Source organism: Cricetulus griseus (assembly GCF_003668045.3).
Source record: "Cricetulus griseus strain 17A/GY chromosome 1 unlocalized genomic scaffold, alternate assembly CriGri-PICRH-1.0 chr1_0, whole genome shotgun sequence".
Classification (NCBI taxonomy): domain Eukaryota; kingdom Metazoa; phylum Chordata; class Mammalia; order Rodentia; family Cricetidae; genus Cricetulus; species Cricetulus griseus.
The window spans coordinates 80,471,897-80,492,597 of record NW_023276806.1 but is presented as its reverse complement, the minus strand read 5'-3'; the positions used below and the strand labels follow the sequence as shown (position 1 = coordinate 80,492,597).

The 20,701-nt window shown below is 33.9% G+C and overlaps 1 protein-coding gene across 1 annotated transcript in view; it reads right to left on the bottom strand.

Annotated features, from left to right (window-relative positions):
- The window catches only part of Si (sucrase-isomaltase), an 83,445-nt gene extending 73,157 nt beyond the window's left edge, over positions 1 to 10,288 (bottom strand). The window contains exons 1-6 of the mRNA XM_027391630.2: positions 10,171 to 10,288; positions 9,035 to 9,132; positions 4,518 to 4,635; positions 4,115 to 4,224; positions 1,797 to 1,948; positions 168 to 339 (exon numbers count right to left, since the gene is read on the bottom strand). Coding sequence (XP_027247431.1) covers positions 168 to 339; positions 1,797 to 1,948; positions 4,115 to 4,224; positions 4,518 to 4,635; positions 9,035 to 9,132; positions 10,171 to 10,288 — 768 coding nt within the window. The remainder of the gene's footprint in view (positions 1 to 167; positions 340 to 1,796; positions 1,949 to 4,114; positions 4,225 to 4,517; positions 4,636 to 9,034; positions 9,133 to 10,170) is intronic.
- Positions 10,289 to 20,701: the final 10,413 nt, after the last annotated feature.

The following is a 20,701-nucleotide window of genomic DNA, read 5'->3' as shown; positions in this document are numbered from 1 at the left end:
TGCTTGCCAAATATAATTTTAAAACATATTGAAAATCAGTATAATTCTAACATAGATATTTCTGTCATGTAAATAATTTAATCAGCAATAGCATAAAATAATATTGAGAAATGGATCAACTGCTCCAGGGTAATCATTTAATCTATAAAGCCAAGATAATATCGTACATCACCAGGAAGTTCATCTCGAGTAAATATTGGCCATGTTTTCCAGTATAAGTCATGACGAAATCTCTTATGAATATGTTCCCCAAAGCCATAAATATAGTCACTTGGAAGTTTTGCTGAAATCTGTAAATATTGGTTGGAATACACCAGTGGACCAATACTGGTGTCAAACCTGAAACACAAAAGAAAAAGAAATGTTATGTGTATAGATGACATATTCCCTTGTTTTAGTTAAATGTAGACATCAGCTAAGATATTTGATTTCTAAAGTGTCAACTGTTAGCTGCAGTCATAATTGGAAAAAAATAAATTGTTCCATAAATAGAACTTATTTATGGCATCCACACAAATTCATATTCATCTATACAGTTTTTCACAGGCATCCTACTTCTAGTCCTCCTCACAGTTGCAGAATATAACTATCACTGTCACATGTGTTGCACAGATGCCACTTACACATAAATAAATAATAGATAAATAAATAATTACAGAAAATCACTTTTTCAACATAAATTGTATTCTGCAATTCAAATATCAATAAAAGATGTCATGCAAAAATCTTGAAGACATATTCTTCATGGCTAACTCATTAGCAAAAGTCTTCTATCTTCCACCACCCAGAACCAAGATAAGTATTGTGTTGCTCAATTCTTATGGTTAGAATTGTCTAGAGTTCACATGTAATTGATTCAGTGAAGTATTTAATTTAAAATTCTGCTCAGAATTAAGTACATTTTGGGAGATAGCACAAAACAAATAATAAAAATGTCCAAATCTATTTAATTAAATAAATGTATGAGATTTGGTTTTCAACACTGTTCCATGTTACCTGATAACATGAAGTCTGTATCTTCTCTTTTCTCTGTTATAAATTCTTTTATTTTTAAAACAATTGTGTTTTTGAGATTATAATTACTACACCATTTCCCCTTCCCCCAAAACCTTCCCATAAAGCCCCATTTACCCTTTTTAAAATCTATACCTTTTTATTATTAATTATTGTTATATATGGTGTGTGGGTGCGTTCGTGCGTGCGTGCATGCATGTGTTCGTGTGTGTGTGTGTGTGTGTGTGTGTGTGTGTGTGTGTGTGTGTGTGAAATGCTACCTGTATGAAGCCTGGAATTTTTACAGGAAGTTAGTGAATTCTTTGTAACAATTACTCCTTGCCCCAGACAATACATTCTAAATGAAACTATTCAGCTTATATTTAGCTTGATCTGTGTGAGCAAATGATTTTGTTTTGATATTGCCATGGAAATTCATACCTCACTGAATAGAAATGGTTAAATTCTGAATGTTCTTTCAGAAAAGAAGAAACAACAAGGGTAATGTTAGCAGCCATTCTTCCATGTGACTAATATTGATGATGGAAAACTTTAGCAGCACTTTCCTCCATCTTTGACTTGGTTGGGATTAATTGATACTTTCAAATTTGTATTTTGCTTTATTTCTTTAATGGCAATCAAAATTATTCCACCATCATAATCTTTATAGATCTTTACTTACACTTTTGGGGATATTCTTTGTGAACTGGCACTGACATTAAGACATTGTTATCCTCTGAGAAGAGAATAAAATTGGCCACCAATTTGGACTGATGTAAACTCAAAATGAAAGCATCACTTACAAGACTCTGTTGTTGCTTTTCCTGATCACTTTGATGCTGAAAGGTTTTTCTGTGACCTGCACATCATAAAGTGTGTCAGCTGCCGGGATTCCAGTAACGTCCTTTACAAACTGATGTGGTACTTCATATCTCTTATTATTTGGATCTGTAATCTGCCAAGAGTTTAATACATGAACAGTAAATACAGACATCCCCACCTCTGATTTATTGCACACAAGCTGTGAAATTTATATAATTTTAGAAAATATCTATTAATGGCACAATATAAATTTAACATTTTAATCATTTGTGCAAAGATCAACAATATAAAAATTATATTTAATTGGTTAGGATGTTTCTGCTATGGTTGGGTAAATATATTTATTGATGATATAAGAAGGATATTTTCGAGGAGCATTGGTGGTGCATGCCTTTAATCCCAGCATTGGGTGTGGGAGGGGGAACCCAGGTGGATCTCTGTGAGTTCAAGGCCAGCCTGGACTACAGAATGAGTGCCAGGATAGGCTTCAAAGCTACACAGAAAAACCCTGTTTCAAAACACCAAAAAAAGAGAGATATTTTCACTAAATATCATTTAAAACTAGCCTTTTAAGTTTATTTTTATAAGTGCTATTTGTCTATTTTTATAAATATTCCCATGTGTACTAAATATTTTATTTTGTATTTTTAAATACCTTATTAAAACCCTCACAAATAAAAAAAATAACACAATGAAATTAATCACATCCAAAATGGATACATCCCAATGGATCTTTAGATTATAAATAGTCATGAGGATGGAAGCTGTGAGGCTTTGCATTGGATTTGAAGCTTGCAGTACAGAATATTTTCTATGCATTTATCCATCATCTTGACAGGATTAAAACTAGAAAATAACTCCTCTTTACTACCTCTATTCAGTATCTCCTCCACCCATTATTCTTATAAATTTTGTGATTACATTTTTTCTAGAATGGAATAATATACAATACACACACACACACACACACACACACACACACACACACACACACTTATCTATTTATCTGTTTTTTGACAGATAGTTTTATTATTGTTATTTGCAATAATGAACAAAGTTTTAAAATTGCTGGACATGGTGACACATGCCTTTAATCTCAGCACTAAGGAAGCAGAGGAAGGCAGATCTCTCAATTGCAGCCTGGTCTATAAAGTGAGCTCCAGAACAACCATGACTGCTATACAGAGAAACTTTGTCTCAAAAAAACAAAAACAACAACAAAAAAAACTACACAACAAAAGAGTTTTAAATGGTATTTTTTGTCATACATTATGGTAATACATCACTTTTTTAGCCTATTCATTCACATGGGTTCTATCCTTATCAGTGAAAAACTGACTCAATACATTTATAATTTAAGTCTTTACTTTTTAAATGTGTTCCTAAATATTTGCAAAATCATTATTTTCTTCTCCAAATTATATGTATGTATGTGTACACATGTGCACAGACTAAACCCCTTCTACAAGCCAGCAGTCTTACTTTAATCTCAAGAATGAAGTTTCATCCATTGCATTTATAGAGCATTACTAACTTTTATCCAATCAAATTTTAAATTAACATCCTGGAGAGATCTCTGGGTGGTTAAGAACCCTCATTGGCCTTGCAGAGAGAGGACCTAGGTTCAATTCCCAGGAACCACATGGTGGTTAACAGATATCTGTAACATCATTTCTATGTTCTAATACCTGTTTCTGGCTTTTGTAGGCATTTGACATGCCCATGGTGCTAAAACATTCAAAGAGGCAATACATCCATAAACACAAAATAAACAAATGATTTAAATATATTAAATAACTGTCCTATAGAGACCACTGTTGCATGTCTTTAATACAAACATTTATTGAGCACAAGTTCTTCTGAAGACAATAACTTAAGTATTTGAAATACAATATGTATCTTTTGGGTAAATATTTCTCACAGTGGACAATACATGGAAGGAAAAGAGTGTGATCATCAAATATACTTTATGAAATTTTATTTCTTAGAAATATTAAAAACCAAAGGAGAGATGACTCTATAATTATTGTCTCTTGCAGCTCCTACAGAGCACCTGGATTCAGTTCTCAGCAGAATCATGGTATCTCATAACCATGTATAATTCCAGTTCCATGAGGTCCATCAGCCTCTTCTGTCTTGTATGAGTACTGCTCTCATCACACACACACACACACACACACACACACACACACACACACACACACACACACACAGAGAGAGAGAGAGAGAGAGCCTGGAGGGGGGATTTGCACTCAGAAAATAAACAGAAGTAAATCTTTAGAAATTGTAAAAATCAAACCTTGAAGCGCAAACGATTTGAGGTTTGACTCTGAGTTGTGAGGAGGACACTATTAATATCGTCCCCAAATAGAGTAGGAGAGGGGATCCTGTTCAACCTGGCTTCAAGTCCTTAAACAAAGACAGGAGAGAAGCACATAAAATTAAGATAAATTATGGATACAAACAACTATTAAGAATTTATCTTATGTTAATAAATGTCTTATGATATCACAAATGACTGTTTCTTTTTTATATTTATATTGCATGATGAAACCATGAAAAATGCCTCGATAGGGTATTTAAAAATTTTGCTGTATGTACTTATTGGATTCTATCAAAGATAACTACTTTCAAAGTAAAACTTAAAATAGACTCTCAACATAGAACATATGCTGAAGTATTGTTACAGGGACACTGCTTACCAGTATCTTTTGTAGTTACTGCCTCAGCATTGTAGCCATGGTTATTTACAAAGAAGCACCAAGGAATGATGGAGTTGTTCCAGGGGCGCCAACAACAGCCACGTTCTTCACATTTTGCCTGGTAAATATTTTAAATGAATAACATAATTGGCACCGGAAGCAGATGTATTAATGTCTATTTTACTTAAGTGTTATCATTCTAAGCATGCATATTTTAAAACATTTTGCCCTCTCAATAATTATTTTTTCCCTTGAAGATACTAACTAAAATGAATTTGAATACTAAAGTTGTGTTCATTAAGCATCAAAGACAGGTGAATTTACATAAATGAAAAATCTAGACTGAATTCAAGCACACATAACTTGAGGAAATGACTAGGGCTTAAGAGCAGGACCCTTTCATGCTAGGTAAGTACTCTACCCCTTAATGACAATCTCAGTCTACAGTTTTATAACAAGTTTTCAACCACTTATTAGCTAAACCTCATAGCAGTTGGGTTATTTAAATAGTCACAAAAATTACCATAATTACATAAACATTACAAAATGTTGACTTATAGTGATTTTACCAACTATATGAAAAAAATCACAAATGTAGAAAAAGTCATAAATGCATGCATATTTAAATTTTGAATGGCATGGTGATGTTGAACGCTATCAATAGCATAACAGAATATCCATATAATAATTTTTTCAATTATGACACAGTTTAACAGTTTGAAAACTCGTATGATGGTTTCATAACTATTATTGTGAAAAGTTTTTCAAGTTGTATGTGTTAGTCATCTGAAATTACACATCTTTGTCTTTATCTTTAGATCACTTTAAAAGGGCTGCATGTACAGAAACATACACATATATACATTACACAGCAGAGTGCAAAAGGATCAGTTGACACCTCTCATAACATAAAGTATGTAAAGACTTTATTTGGACAATATTGTCCCTAGTTGAGTAACCTATCAAAAGATACTCCAAAACACAAAGATATGAGGTAAAATAACTAAAACAATGGTCATTACATCAGTCTTTCTAAGATGTTTTGTTTGAGCTTAGTTGAAACACAAAAGTAGAACCAGTCATAGATACAGTAATTTGAAAAGTTGTGAGGTTATATTTATAAAACAAAAACCCAGCACATTATTAGCATATTTTGATAAGCTAAAAAGCTAGTAAAGTGAAATTATAGCAAACTTATCAAAATACTCTCCATTAGCACTTTCCTATGGCTGCCATAAAATCCATGAGATAAAATGTGGGTTAAAGCAAAAGAAATATATTCTCTCAGAGCACTACTGATTGGACATCTTGACTCTAGGGGTCTGGAGGAGAATCCTCCTTTTATCATGATTTCCAGCGTCTCTTGGAAGAGTTGCCATCCCTTGCACTAATGTTCATTCAATTTTATTCTGTCCGTCACCCTGCATAGATTTTCCATATAAAGTCAACAGTTGAAACAAATCTCAAAAACTCTCTGCTAAATAAGACTCTGTTTTGGGACTCTTCTAGTTGCCATAAATACTTGGCAGGCATAATGTAGTCACAACATACATATATAATAGTTTTAGTTTAAAAATAACATGACTTTTAACAGAAATGTTTATTAATGTTTGTTCATCTGTGGAATTTAATGTTTTTTTTTGTCTGTTTAGCTGCTCTTTCTCTTATTTAAAACTTTTAATACTTCTATTTACTTCTCTAATTTCAGGTTTCTTTCTGTCTTTCTTGAAAGACAGAAAGCTAAGAAAAATTAAAAATCCATTAGTAGTCATAATTTCAATAAACTCCCATAAATAAAATTGGAAAAATTCTCAATTCTTATTTAATTGTATGGCATGACTACATGAATATACTATAATCAGAATTCTATTGCATACTTATATAATACTAAGTTGAGTCAGGGTATAAACAAAATTGTTTTCTCAAATTGAAGTGCTGTAGGAGGGCCTTACCTCCTCTTCCCATATTGTTTTACTTGGCAATAGAGCCATTAGGAAGAATAGGGACTAAACTAATGTTATAGCATGGTGCCTCATTCAAGCGTATTGAAGCTAGTATAAAATAATTATTTTTCCTTCTGGTGTGCATCCTGAAGAAATGTTCTGTGATCGTGGCAAAAAGCACTATTTACAATAAGAGTAGTAAGTCATCTTACTCTCAGAGAAGTAGATACTTCACTCCTGATGTATGAAGTGTCCTTTTGCAGCAGACAGAGACCATACAGAAAGCCACCACTTCTCAAAATAGAGACCAAACAATGGTGTGTTGCCTAGCTCCAACTGATATATGTATAGCCGCACCCTCTCTACCTAAGGCTCAAGAAGAACAGGATCTCTATTGTTACACAGTGTCTTCTAAATATGACATGGAAGATGCACCCATGAAATACAAAACAATTTGTTTATCTGCACGAGAGCTGCACAATAATGCAAGTAGTGGATACGCCATTGTGCGTGGGAAAATCTCAAAAGGTCCCACTCCTAGATGAAGAGGTACAGGCAGTCAAGACTGCTAATAGAAAGAGAAACAGTCTTTCTAAATAATAAGAGCCCAATACCAATACCAAGCAGTCAACTCTGAAAACATAAACAACCCTATATGGATTTAAAAGGTTGTATTTATTCAATTATCTATGTATATGTAATAGTAATTAAATTTAAAAATGCATGAGTGTAAAGGAGGTGGAGGAATAGAGATTTGTTGAAAGAAAAACAGGGAGGGGTGGGATTGATGTAAATAAGCACATATACTTCATAACAAATTCAGAGTCCTCACTATAGATTAGTGAAAATGACTACTTTGTTTGGACAACTTGTACACACTTGCAGAATTCTTGTAATATATTCGCTTAGCCTTGATAAATTCTGAATTTCCAGTTATGTCTAAAATTCAATGCATGATAGTTCATTTAATAACAAAATTTTATTTAAACTATTTTGACCAAGCTTAAGGTTTCTGTTTTTTTGTTGTTGTTTTGTTTTGTTTTTTTTGTTTCTTACCTAAATGTGAGGAAATTCCCTTTCTGTCACTGTCTCCTTCTACCTCGACTTAATTTTCTGTTCTTCAAATCCATCCCAGACTTTACAAAGCTTTGTTAGCACTCCAGCAGCTGAGGTGCATTGGACTTACACTCTTAGTAAATTTACTCAGGCTAGCCTCAGACTTATGCTCATCTCACCTTAGCTTCTCCAGTTGCAGGAATCACAGGCATGAAACACAACAATGAACTCACATTGTGTTCTTGAATGGCAAATGCAGATATATTTGCTAAAGTAGAATTTTTTACTTCATGTGCTTATGTTATAGCTAAGATTATTGCTATTAGTTTATTACTAAGCATATGAAAATGAAAATTTTTCAGCAACTTAAGGTTTTCAGTAAAGACCATAAGGCTGCATCAAAGTTAAATCACTGCCTTTTTATATGTTCTCTATATTCTTCCTAAAAGGATTCAGTGAAAATCTTCCATCATTTCTTGTAAAGAATAGTAATAAGAGTATCAACTTCCCTCCATCTGTAACAGTAATAACTGATCTATTTAGGTGCATCATCGACACGATCTAACAATGAGTAATAGGAATTATTACTGTTTAATATTATAATGAATATTTCATTTATTTACATAGTTTCTGGGAAATTAATAAGAAAATCCTGTGTAAATTATAATGCATAAAAGGTCTGGTAAATATTTTATTTTGTTTGATGGGGAATGTTGAATTAGGATTCAAACACAGTATTTTTAGAATTTGTCAAATATGGGCATAAAAGCATGTACTCATTGACTTTTATTTTCACAGATTTTATGAGTCTCAGTATATATATATATATATAAATATATATATATATATATATATATATATATATATAATTACGTGAATCCAACCAGCTACTCTGCTAATTGTCCTACAATAAAATATAAATATATTGAAAATGATTCATATTTAATTTTCTAGAAATTCTTCTTAATGCCACCACTACAAATAATGTGATTTAAACTATGATCAAGTGTTACTCAAGGGCCCTGTTCTATCACAGATTATGCATTAAGAAGAGGGAAGAGTGATGAAAATTTTATAAAAGTTTATAATATCAACAATAGCTTGGTAAATATGAATGGTTATTAATCTCCCAATTTGAAATGAACAAAGGAGTTGAGAGCAGGCTCATCAATATCAATTCTGTCATGTGCTTATCCAGAGAAATAATGGGATAATGGAAGCATGAGTAAAGTTTATGTTTAGATCTTTTATAATATGGCGATAAGGGCTGGGCGGTGGTGGTGCATGCCTTTAATCCCAGCACTCAGTAGGCAGAGGCAGGTGGATCTCTGTGAGTTTGAGATCAGACTGTTCTACAAGATCTAGTTCCAGAACAGCCTCCAAAGCCACAGGGAAACCCTGTCTCGAAACCTCCCCCCCCAAAAAAAAATAATAATACGGATTTAAAGTATATTGAGCAGTTATCTTTATGTAATGTTGTATATATTCCTAAAAACATCCAGATCATTTTTGGCAGACCTGTGTTGGAGTTTGGTCTGGAATGCAGTTTATTCTTTCATTGATAGGATCATTTGGTTCAGTGGGACACTTTCCAGGATGAGATGAACTTTGAAGTTCTGGAAGAAGAAAATATTAAAAATTATTTTGCATATTTTTCAAGTAATGAATACTTTGTTTACCAAGTAGGTTAATTTTGTGTATAATTAAAATGAAGTCAATTTCTGATTTTAGGAGACCTAAAATGTCAAGCCTTGGACAGTAAAACAAAAGGTTTGAATAATATTTTAAAATTATATGTATAGTCTGATTTCTAGTAGAGATGAACATTGCCTTTATAGAGATGCCAACAATAGGGAGAAGGTATGATAGTGAGAGTTGTAGGATCTGTAACTAATGTTTGACTCAAGTATAATGTATAACATCCTTTTCAGTCCTTACTTGCTTAATAGAAAATGGTAGTGGAAGAGACAATTTACATATTATTGTAAATGTTCAGCAACTCTGATTAGGATAGGAAAAGTTCATTAGAAACATGAAGTCTTAAGTCACATATTTTGTACTTTGTCGTGTACACTGCATTCCATCAAAAATAGCAAGGACAAAGAGAATGTTATCTGTATCATCCATGTACTGCTCAGATTTCTGAAAACCTTAAGCAAAAATCTAGGCATCCTCCAAGCTGAGGGATGAGATGGGCTTCAAGTGATATCCCACTGGCAAGTTATTCCACCTGTTTAATTCTTTGCCTCTTTACTTCATTTCTCATTCTTAAATAATGTTTTCTGGGAAATCCACTAATGTCAAAGTACACAGATTCATTAATTATAGTCCTTTCCATTGAAAGTATCAGACTCTGGTAGATAGAAAATGCTGTAGCAGTTTTGTAATGTACACTGAGTTCTTCATATTTCGTGTGCCTTTTGATAAATTCTTTAAAAACTATTTTGATCTCATTTATTTATTCATTGGTTGGGTCCGGGCATTGCTTTGGTGCTATTACATGGTTATAAAAGCAAGAAGGCAACTTGCAACTTTTTAAAGTTAGTTCATTACTTCAGCCTCTCTGGCACCAATAGAGTTTTTAACACACAGCTACTGTGGAGTTACTTTCCCTTAACTTCAGTCTACTCCATAACATGAATAGTATTACTTACCTTCCACAGCAGGCACCTTTGTTGCTAAGACAACAACTAGAGCAATAGCTATTATTGTTACTATGATAAAGAGGACAATCAGAGAGATTTCTAATCCGCTGAACTTCTTCTTTGCCATCTGAGGAAAGAAAGGAATTTATACTTCAATGTAATTTTTTTCAGTAATACACAATTAATTACAATTTTTTGTCTATTAATTTCTAAGGCAGCAGAACTTTGGGCAATTATATATGTAACAACAATAATAAAACAAAGAATTTCCATTATTTTGTAGGTTTTCTGCAATTTGTGTTGTTGTTGAATTCTAACTTTAAAGCATGGTGGTCTGATAAGATACAGGGGATTATTTTAACTTTTTTTGTGCCTGTTGGGGTTTGCTATGTTGCCAAGTATGTGGTTGATTTTAGAGAAGGTTCCATATGGCTCTAAGAAGAAGGTATATTCTTTTTTATTTGGATGGAATGTTCTATAGATGTCTGTTAAACCCAATTGGGCCATAACTTCTATTAGTTCCTTTGTTTATCGTTCTGTTAGCAATAATTAAATATGGAAAAAAATCTAGAATCTATTCTGCCTATACAGGTATATATAAAAAATACTTTCACAATACTTGAAGCTTTACAGTATTTTTTATGGTCAAATCTATTTTCTGCTACAAAAATATTTAAACAATACCAAGATTCCACCTATATTTGAAACAATGTGTTACAAGCTAGAAAAAAATGCTTATATCTTATAAAATTTGAATTTGTTCATCTACTTTTAGAACAAGCAACATACTTAGAATGATACATTTACTATTTGATGATTTTAAAACTACAAATAGGAGTATTTCTAACACAATTAAATTCAAAACATATTTGCTTAGAAACATGAGCATAGAGATATAGTGGGACTTGGAGACTTACCTTAGCTCATAGCCTGTTCTATTTGCTGTGTTGCTGTGAGTGGGACAAGGCTGTTAGAGTAATGATCAGAGAAAATTGCTCAGGTATATATTGACTACACATAAAGTTTTATTGCAGTTTCATAAGCTTATCAACGTTTAATGTTCTTCTATTCAACATTCAATTGCAGAAGTCTTATCCCTGAATGTAGTTTATATAAATATACCTCTCTGCGATCCCAAGTTAATTAATAACTATGTTTTAAGCTACCCTTTGATGTCTAGCTATTAGGAAATTTTGAAAAACACATAATCACCCTTTGAAACTGGCTTTCTTCTTTTAAAAGTCTGTTTTTATTTCAATATTTGGACATGGTTTTATTAATTTTAACTCATGTTATGAACTTTAAATACATTTGAACAATATAGATTATAAAATATTTGCAAGGACCAACACTTAGTGAGCATTTTCTTGCTGTGATGATCAAAGGTTGGAGCTGATACCTTACATCACAAGCCTTCAAATGGCCTGAAAAGAGTCATAGACCCACTGAGTATGGCATGTGAACTATCAGAACCTCTCCTGAGTTTTCTCCATTGTCTGCCATACATGGCACTGAATCTGTGTCTTCACATATTGTTTGATTTTGTTCATTCTCATGCTTGCATTTCACTGTAGAAAGAAATAATTAAAATCAAATTCATTCAGGTGAAAATAATAAAAAGATAATACTTCATTACAAAATAGTGATTATATAAGAGTTAATCATGTGTATTACTAACTCTAAGGCTGCAAAACTGAGGAAATTTAAGAGAAGAAAACTTAAATGTAGGGCCTAAGCAGCATACATTTATTTTTATGTATGACACTAATTTATTTTACAAAAACACAATGTAAATATTTCTCAGTTCATACTAAATATTTTATAGAACTAATAATGTTGGTGGTTGAAGATATCATTGCTATGTTATTTTTCTCTAGATTATTTAGTTAAATGAGAAACAAACTTATTTTAAATATCAATCCCAGTTCCCTCTCCCTCCCATCCTCTCATGCCCACCACCAACCAACAATCCCATGCCCCTTCTGCTCCCCAGAGAGGGTAAGGCCTTCCATTAAGAATCATCAAAGTCTGTTACATCAGTTCGAGGCCAGCCTGGTCTCCAGAGCGAGTGCCAGGATAGGCTCCAATGCTACACAGAGAAACCCTGTGTCGAAAACCAAAAAAAAACAAAACACAAAACAAAACAAAACAAAAAAAAGGGCCTAGGCCCTCCCCCATGTGTCTAAGCTAAGAGAGGCTCCCAAAGTCCATTTGTACACTAGGGATAAATACTGTTCCACTAACAAAGGCCCCATAAACTGCCAAGGCCTCCTAAATGACACCTACATTCAGGAGGCCTGGTTCAGTCCTATGCTGGTTTCCCAGGTGCCAGTATGGGGACCATGCACTCCCTCTTGGTCATGTCAGCTCTTTCTGTGGTTTTTCTCAACCTGGTCTTAATCCCTTTGCTCATCACTCCTCCTTCTCTACAACTGGACTCCAGGAGTTCATCTCAGTGCTTAGCTGTGGGTCTCTCCTTCAACTTCCATCAGTTACTGGTTAAGGGTTCTAGGATGGCATATAAGGTATAAACTAAAATCTGGCACTAGGGAAATATCCAGAGATCTACAAGGATGACCCCAACTAAGAATCTAAAGAATAGTGGAGAGGCTACTTTAGATGCCCTTTCCCTGTAATGAGATTGATGACTACCTTATATTACTATGGATTTTGAGAGCATTTCTGTGTCTGGGGTAAAAGTGTTTTATTTTAGATGTACTGATTTGAACTGTGTACTCCATAGCCACTTATTTTCTGTAGTTGGGCCAGGTGAGGAGCTTCATAATTGTATTTCTGAATGGAATGTGGATAAGATATGAAATCTGAACTTATCTGTGTGTATGAAGATAAAAATTTATAATACAGTTGTAATCTATATTGTTTTAAGAAAATGACAGGTGTAGGTTCTTTTCTGGGATCTATAAGCTCTTCAATCATGGGTCATTGGCTGTGTTTTTTGTGTGAGACATATATTCCCTCCTACTGAATAGGCCTTAAGTCCAATTAAACAGTTATTGGCTATTCCCTACATAAAAGTGCTACTATTTAACTGGGACAATCATTGTCATGGTCCCTAAAATTTTCATCTGTTTTTCTCCTTTGACAACTTGTATATAACCTTCCAAGGATATTAAAGCCTGTACTCAGAGAGGAAACTACCAGGTAATTTCCAGACTAATACTTCAACGAATGTGTACAAAGTTTGTGGTTTCTTCAGTAGAGTCTTAAATTCAAATTCTGGAAATAAACCCAGGTCAATGGAAATTACCTAAATTGTTTTGAGAGTATCTTGCACTACTAGGAATTTAAAAGTAGGTTTTGCATAGCAAGGAGGTACTGGCTATTTGTTATATAGGCTATGGTTCTTGTGGAGAGAATTAATTCATTCCATATGTCTTAACTTCATTTAAACTACATCTGAATCTATCTAAATTTCTATCCATATATCATCTTTCCATCTTCCATATATATATATATATATATATATATATATCAGTATATTTTCCATTTCTAAACATAAGCTTAGAGATTCAAGGATTTTATTTTCATTCACACCTAAATAGGATTCTGTTTTATATATGTGCAACATTTTCATTATCCATTCTTAAAGTACTTTTGGGTTGTTTCTATTTTCTATTATGAACAGAGCAAGTGAACACAGATGAGCAAGTATTTCTTTAGTAAATCTTTTGGATGTAGGACAATCAGTGTTATAGATAGCTTATCCAAATGGCAGAGAGACTGTAAGGGCCAGCAGAAGATGTCTGCTGTGATATGATGTCTCTTGTGCATCATATGGAAGTTGTGTCCATAAAGTCTCAACAATGAGGTTTCCCAAAGAAGATATGCCTAACAATAATTCCAGGTGACATGCCAACATGGCTGTGGAAATTTTCACAAGGCCCCATCCCTAGATAAAGAGCTATAGGCAGCATTTGCTGTTCAGAAAGAATCTCTAAAGATCCCTGATAGATTATCCAATCCCACACGAGATGGCAACCTTAATCACATGTGCACAGTAGCAACACTAAATAAACTCAGTGAGATACATGTGTGTGTGATGTAAAAATATGAAATTACATGATTATTAACTCTAAAGAAGCAATATCAAGAGGAGAGAAAGCTTTGGGAAGAAGGTGAGAAATTGAAGGTGAAGAGTGGAAAAAGAAAGTAAATATAATATTCATCTATAAAAATAAAATATCTATTGAAAATTCTAGATAAGTGAATTTTGTATCAAAATTTTCATAATATCTTGATTCAAACTTTCCTTAAAATGTAAACAATTCAGTTGCCAATCCTATATATAAATACACTGGCAAATTACTCAGCAGCAAAAATTACTGATTTATGGAAATAATATAAATTACTTTTAAGTTTCAGTTTAATTCTTTTAGTATCAACTTTAATTCTCTGAGGGTATAAGGAAAAACAGTTCATTCTCAGTTTGGATGAAGCTGTCAATTTTAATTATTCCTCTTTCACGTTTTCTTATATACATTAATACATCTTATGTAAAGGCTTTTGTCTTTTCCAATTACACTGAGTTGACGCAGATTTAGAAACATAAAAATCATATGATCTCTCTCCTATGTGGAAACTAATTTGAATGTTTGTGTGTACTTAAGTAAAGCCATGTGAGAGTGCCTGAGGCCCTGCTACTAGATAAGATAGCATTGGAGCTGGTGGTGTTGAGGTGGGGGAGGAGACAGAGAATCACAGGTGTTGACAAAGAGAGATGCCAAAGGACACATGTGAAGTATAGAAAACTACCAAAGTGTGAGGTGATATAAAAGGGGAAGGGAGCGAGAGTGGAGATAAACAGAACCACAAAATGTTTGTTTCAGAAATATAATTATGAAATCTAATATTTGCATGCTAATAGAAGTTTATTTTTAAAGTCAACTAAATCTTTATAAAAATATGTATGGTTACATTTTCATAATTCTCTTCTGCTAGTCCCTTCTGCCTGATAGTCCGAGTTTGCCTTTCCCTTGAGCAGTTTATTTTATCCTTTTCTTCCTTTGCCATTGTTTTATTTGTCTTCTCACTCTCCTCCAACAAAAACCTTAAATAATCTATTTAGAAATTACTGAGTCATTTAGTTCAGATAACACCATGATAGTTATTCAGTTACAAACAAAAGCAAAGTATATGCAGCAGTCAAAAATGCTTCTAACACAAATTATGTTGCAATTTAATACAAATGTGAATTTCTAAAGATTTATTTTTAACTTTAATTGTGTGCATTTCGGGGAATTGGGTATGTGTGGGTTGTCCACAGAGACCAGGGGCATTGATTCCTCTGGTGCTGGAGGCAGTTTGGGGCTGCCTAATTTTGGTGCTGGGAACTGAACCCAGTTCCTTCTGCAAGAGCAGTGTCCTAGTTTTCTTTGTGTTTCTGTGGTAAAACACTGGCCAAAGGCAAACTTGGAAGGAGAAAGTTTAGCTTGCTTACAATTTATAGACCATCATTGAGAGAAGCCAAGGCAAGAATGCAAGAAAGGACCCTGGAGGCAGAAACTCAAGGAAAGCCCATGAGGTAATACTGCTTACTTAATTTGTTTCCCTGGCTTGTTTGGCTACTTTGTTAATTCAGGAGAAACCCATCTTTACCTAGGGATAGCATTGCCCACATTGGTCTGGGACCTTGAGAATTAATAATCATACAAAAAAATGACGCAAAGTCATGCCCACAGGCCAATCTGATGTAGGTAACTTCTTAATTGAGGTCCCAGCTTTCCAAATAACTAGTTTGTGCCCAGTTCTCAAAAACTAACCATCATCAGGAGAACCTGCTACCTGGCTCTCCAGCCACAAAGTTTTTAGTTGTTGAAATACAACCTGTACAAAAATGATAAAACTGAGACAAAATGACTCATATTGAGTGAGTTAGAAAATAGGCAGAAGATTTTGTAAACACTAGAGTAAATTAAATAAACAGTGAGTGACACTATAATCAAAACAGATTTATACTAAAATGTTCTCTTTATTGATTGATGTGCTTAGACATATTAATTAGCATTTCGGGATTTGAAATTTTTGGTAGCTAAACTGTGTATATCAAATATGCACATTAGAGTAGTAATTACAAAATATTTATGGCAGAATGCTGATTTTTAATGTTTTAGAAAGAATAAGTGACCAAACTTTAACATTCACAGAAATAATAGATACTTAAAAACACTGAATTATCTGCAAGTTCCTATTCATTTCAGAGACTTACACAAAAATATACCCAGAAATGAAATGAAAGTAACCAGCTTGGGAATGGAACAAAGTTGACTGGAGGCCCCAGGATTTGAAGAACTTGAGCTTTACTCATAGAAGCTAGAAGCAAAAGTAGATATCAAAGTTAAAAGGGAGAGACACTGATTCTACATGAAGACATGCCAGAAACATCACAAATAAGGAAATGAAAGAAAATAAGAGGAGAGGAAACAGAAGGCTGGAGAAGGAAAAGAAGAAGGAGAAAAGCAGAAAGGTGAGATGAAGGAGAAGGAAGGATAGAGAGATGGAGAAGAGGGCAGAAGGAGAAGAGGAGGAAGATGAGGAGGGTCATAAGGACAAAGGGTAGGTGTATAGGTCAAGAGGAGAACAGGAAGAGAAAGCAGAGGACCACAGTGACACAGGGGAGAATCCGGAGTTCAATAGGAGGATAAAGAGGGAGTGAGGAGGAAATCAGATGTACAATGAATAAAACAAAGAAGACAAAGAAGAACAGGGTAAGTATGGTCTATTGGAAGAGGAGGAGAATGGAAAAAGGAGGAGTACAAGAGGAAAACAACAAGGGACCCAGAGGTCATCATCATTAGGGAGATGAAAATTTTTGGTGTCATGCAAAGATCCTTCAGGAAATATAACATTTAAAGGGACTCAATGTTTCTGAGACTATTAGGCAGTGACATACTGGATAGATGACTGTAGGGTTCAATCTCAGTATCTATTCTGCTAAGCTTCATAGTCATATTTCTAGGTAGTTCATCTTCAGTTGATATGCAATAGCACTCTGTGAACTCTAGTTCTTTATCTCAGTATTTCTTCTTCTCAAAATCATGGAGATTCAATTTTCCCAATTTCTCTGTTGAACATTGTGTGTTGACATTTTCTATACAAGTTATCTCTAATATGTAACTCTTTCTGTTCATTTAATACTGCTATTATATTTATAAGTTCAAGACTAAAATGTCTTTATGATTCAATAATTTGAATTACTTCACTTCCCCTAAAGTAATTGCACTACTTCTCCCCCAAAAATGATTCTGCTAGTTATAGCCATGACATTGTATTTCAATGTCACATTATCAGAAATGCAAAAATAAATCTTTTATTATGTTTAAGCTTTAATTTTTATTGAAAATCGATTTCATACAAAATATTCTGCTTATGGCTTCCCCTTCCTCAGTCCCTCCCAAATCCTTCCCACCAAGTTATCCACATCCTTTCCTTCTGTCTCTGTCTCTCTGTCTCTGTCTCTCTCTCTCTCTCTCTCTCTCTCTCTCTCTCTCTCTCTCTCTCTCTCTCTCTCTTTCTTCTCTCTCTCTCAACAAACAGGCAATGTAAAAAAAGAAAAAAAAAAAAGAAAAACCAGAATAGGACAAAACAGACAAAATGAACCAAGAAAAAGAACAAGACACTTATACAGACACAAAGACAAAAATACAGCCACAGTACTATGAGACAAAACCCTCCAAAAGTATCATTTTAAAAATCTCATACACTTCCATCCCATTTTGTTTTTTTCTTTGTTTTTTATTTTTTATTTAAATTAGAAATAATCTTACTTTACCTATCAATCACATTTCCTTCTCCCTCCCATCCTCCCATTCCCCCACCACCCCCTCATCCCAACCCCCATCAACTTCCCAGGTAGAGTGAGGCCTTCCATGGGGGAATCATCAAAGTCTGTCACATCTTTTTGGGCGATCCCATTTTGTATTAAATCCCATTGTCAATGCAATCTGCTTCCACTCTGCCTCACCCTGTTCAACTTTTATAATCTCTCGTCTATGTTTACTTGTTCCCACATGTAATTTTTACTTTCTTAATGCAAGTTAAAGATTTACATCCACAGATAAACACTCAACCTAACTCGTGGAATCCAGTTCCAGAGAGGGAGGAGTGATGAGCATAGGGGTCAAAACAAGGCTGGAGAAAAACACAGAAACAGCTGACCTGAGCAAGGCTACTCATGGCCCCCAGACTGATAGCATAGGAGTGATGCAGCTCCCTGAATGCTGGTGTTAGTTAAGAGGCCTGAGCAATCTATGGGGCCTCTGGTAGTGGATCAGTATTTATCCCTGTGTACAAATGGACTTTGGGAACCCATTCCACATAGAGGGATACTCTCTCAGCCTAGATACACAGGGAAGGGCCTAGGCCCTGCTCCAAATGATGTGACAGACTTTGAAGATCCTCAATGGATGGCCTCACCTTCCCTGGGGAGCAGAAAGGGGATGGGATAGGAGGTTGGTGGGGGTCAGGGGAGGAGGGGAGGGAGAGGGAACTGGGATTGACATGTAAAACAAGATTGTTTCTAATTTAAATAAAAAGATTTACAGTAAAACTTATATTAATTCCTAGGACTTTATATAAGTTATCTAAAATTTTAAGTCTTTTCAGTGTTTAATAATGATAGGAAGTTTTCAAGAAAACATGAACAAGTGGTCAATTTGAATTTTGGTGGCTAGTTTGTCAAACCTGACACAAGCTTGAGTTTTTTGGAAAGAGGTAACTCAACTAAGAAAATGCCTCCATCAGATCATCTATGGACAAGATTGTAGGGCATAATCTTGACTAAGGATTGATTGGGGAGAGTCCGCCTCACTGATGAAGTGTTATTCTGGGTCTTAGATTGCATAATAAATCAAACTAGCAAGTCCTTGGGGAATAATTTGGTAAGAATCATCCTTCCCATGTTCTATTCTTCTATTCCTGTTTCAAGATTCCCACCTTTATGACCTCCTGCCTTGACTTCCCTTCATGAAAGACTAAGTTGTCAGATAAACCCTTCCCTGCTTTTAGTTGTTTTTGTTGTTTTATCTCAGAAATAAAAAAAGTCAAACCTTAACTTATAAAACGTTTATGTGTTGGCTCTCTGTTACCACAAGGGAATTTCAAACAATTATCAAAATAAAATATTGACAGTCATAAGAGAATCTTTATAAATTACCATGTCTATATGATATTCCTAATGTTACATCTACCAACTCACAGCACAGGCTTTCTATGTCCACAACAACCGCCATTTAAATAATATGCTTCCAGGAAGAAAAGACAGATAGATATAAAGGGTCATTTAGCCCATATATTTTCTAAACCAATGAACAGCAATCGAACCAAGAAAACCTTCCCAGCTCAAATATTCGTAAGTGCCACATTTGAGATTTTTGTGACTATGGTTACATGTTAATGTGTTACATGTTAAAGTAAAGACAGCTGCAGTATGAATAAAGCTGCAATCAACATAATTGAGCAAGTGCTGCCTCTTAAAAAGAAACTCTGCACACTCTTTTGGATTATACCTTAGCCAATTACTCATTTAGCCTCTTCCATGCTAATGACAACTTCGCACACTGTACCCTCCATTCTTCTGAACTACAATAGTCATTTACATAAGTAAATATTCACTAGAAGTGAGTATGATTCAACAAAATTAATAGGTCAAGTTGTAAATACTTTACATGGTAATTATATTTTTATTATGGACATGATGCTGATGCATATTATGTGTTCTTAGAATATCCCTAGGAGGCATAGTGACTAAAATGTTATTTTTATGGCATATGTTTGTGTTCAAGGTCTATTAATTTATTCAATAATTCCTCTGCAATTTCCAAATATCATGTTCTACTATAGATACACAGAACAAAATGTGTTTTTAAACACAGTAATTTGTCTTACAGAGCCTATCAGGAAAGGACAGTCAGTGATTAAAAATATAATATTTACCACTAATCAAATGGAAGACTTTTTTATTAATAATCTTAAATCAAGTCCTTTCCATCTCTTTGTCTAGTGTATTTAGCTCGTTATTTCTTTCTCTAGATTTGGTTACTACAGTCAATATGTAATATGAAATTTGTGTACTTATCACCATGTAAATACTATAATTAGATCCATATGTCATTACTGTGCATATATTTGTAATTTATTCCTATGTAAATAATTTATTGAGTAAGCAACAAATGCAGTTTTCCATATTTAATTGTTTTTAATTCATCCTATGTGCTGTTATTTTCTTCTAAATTTGCTTAAATATCAAACTTTCCCATAATAGTGTACTATTCAAGAAAACAGATGTTTATCTGTCAAGAGTGATAAGAAGAAACATGAGAGGTCCTTTGTCTACAACATGTTACCAGTTCTTTTGATCAATATATACTACTCATTATAGCACACAAGTAAGCTAAGATTCCTAATATGCTTGTGATGTGTCGTAAAATTGCCATAAATAAACTTTAGATAAATGTCTTCATTGAAAATTTTAAATAAGTAAAATTATACACACCTCAAGTAACTTTGAGTGAAATGCTAAATG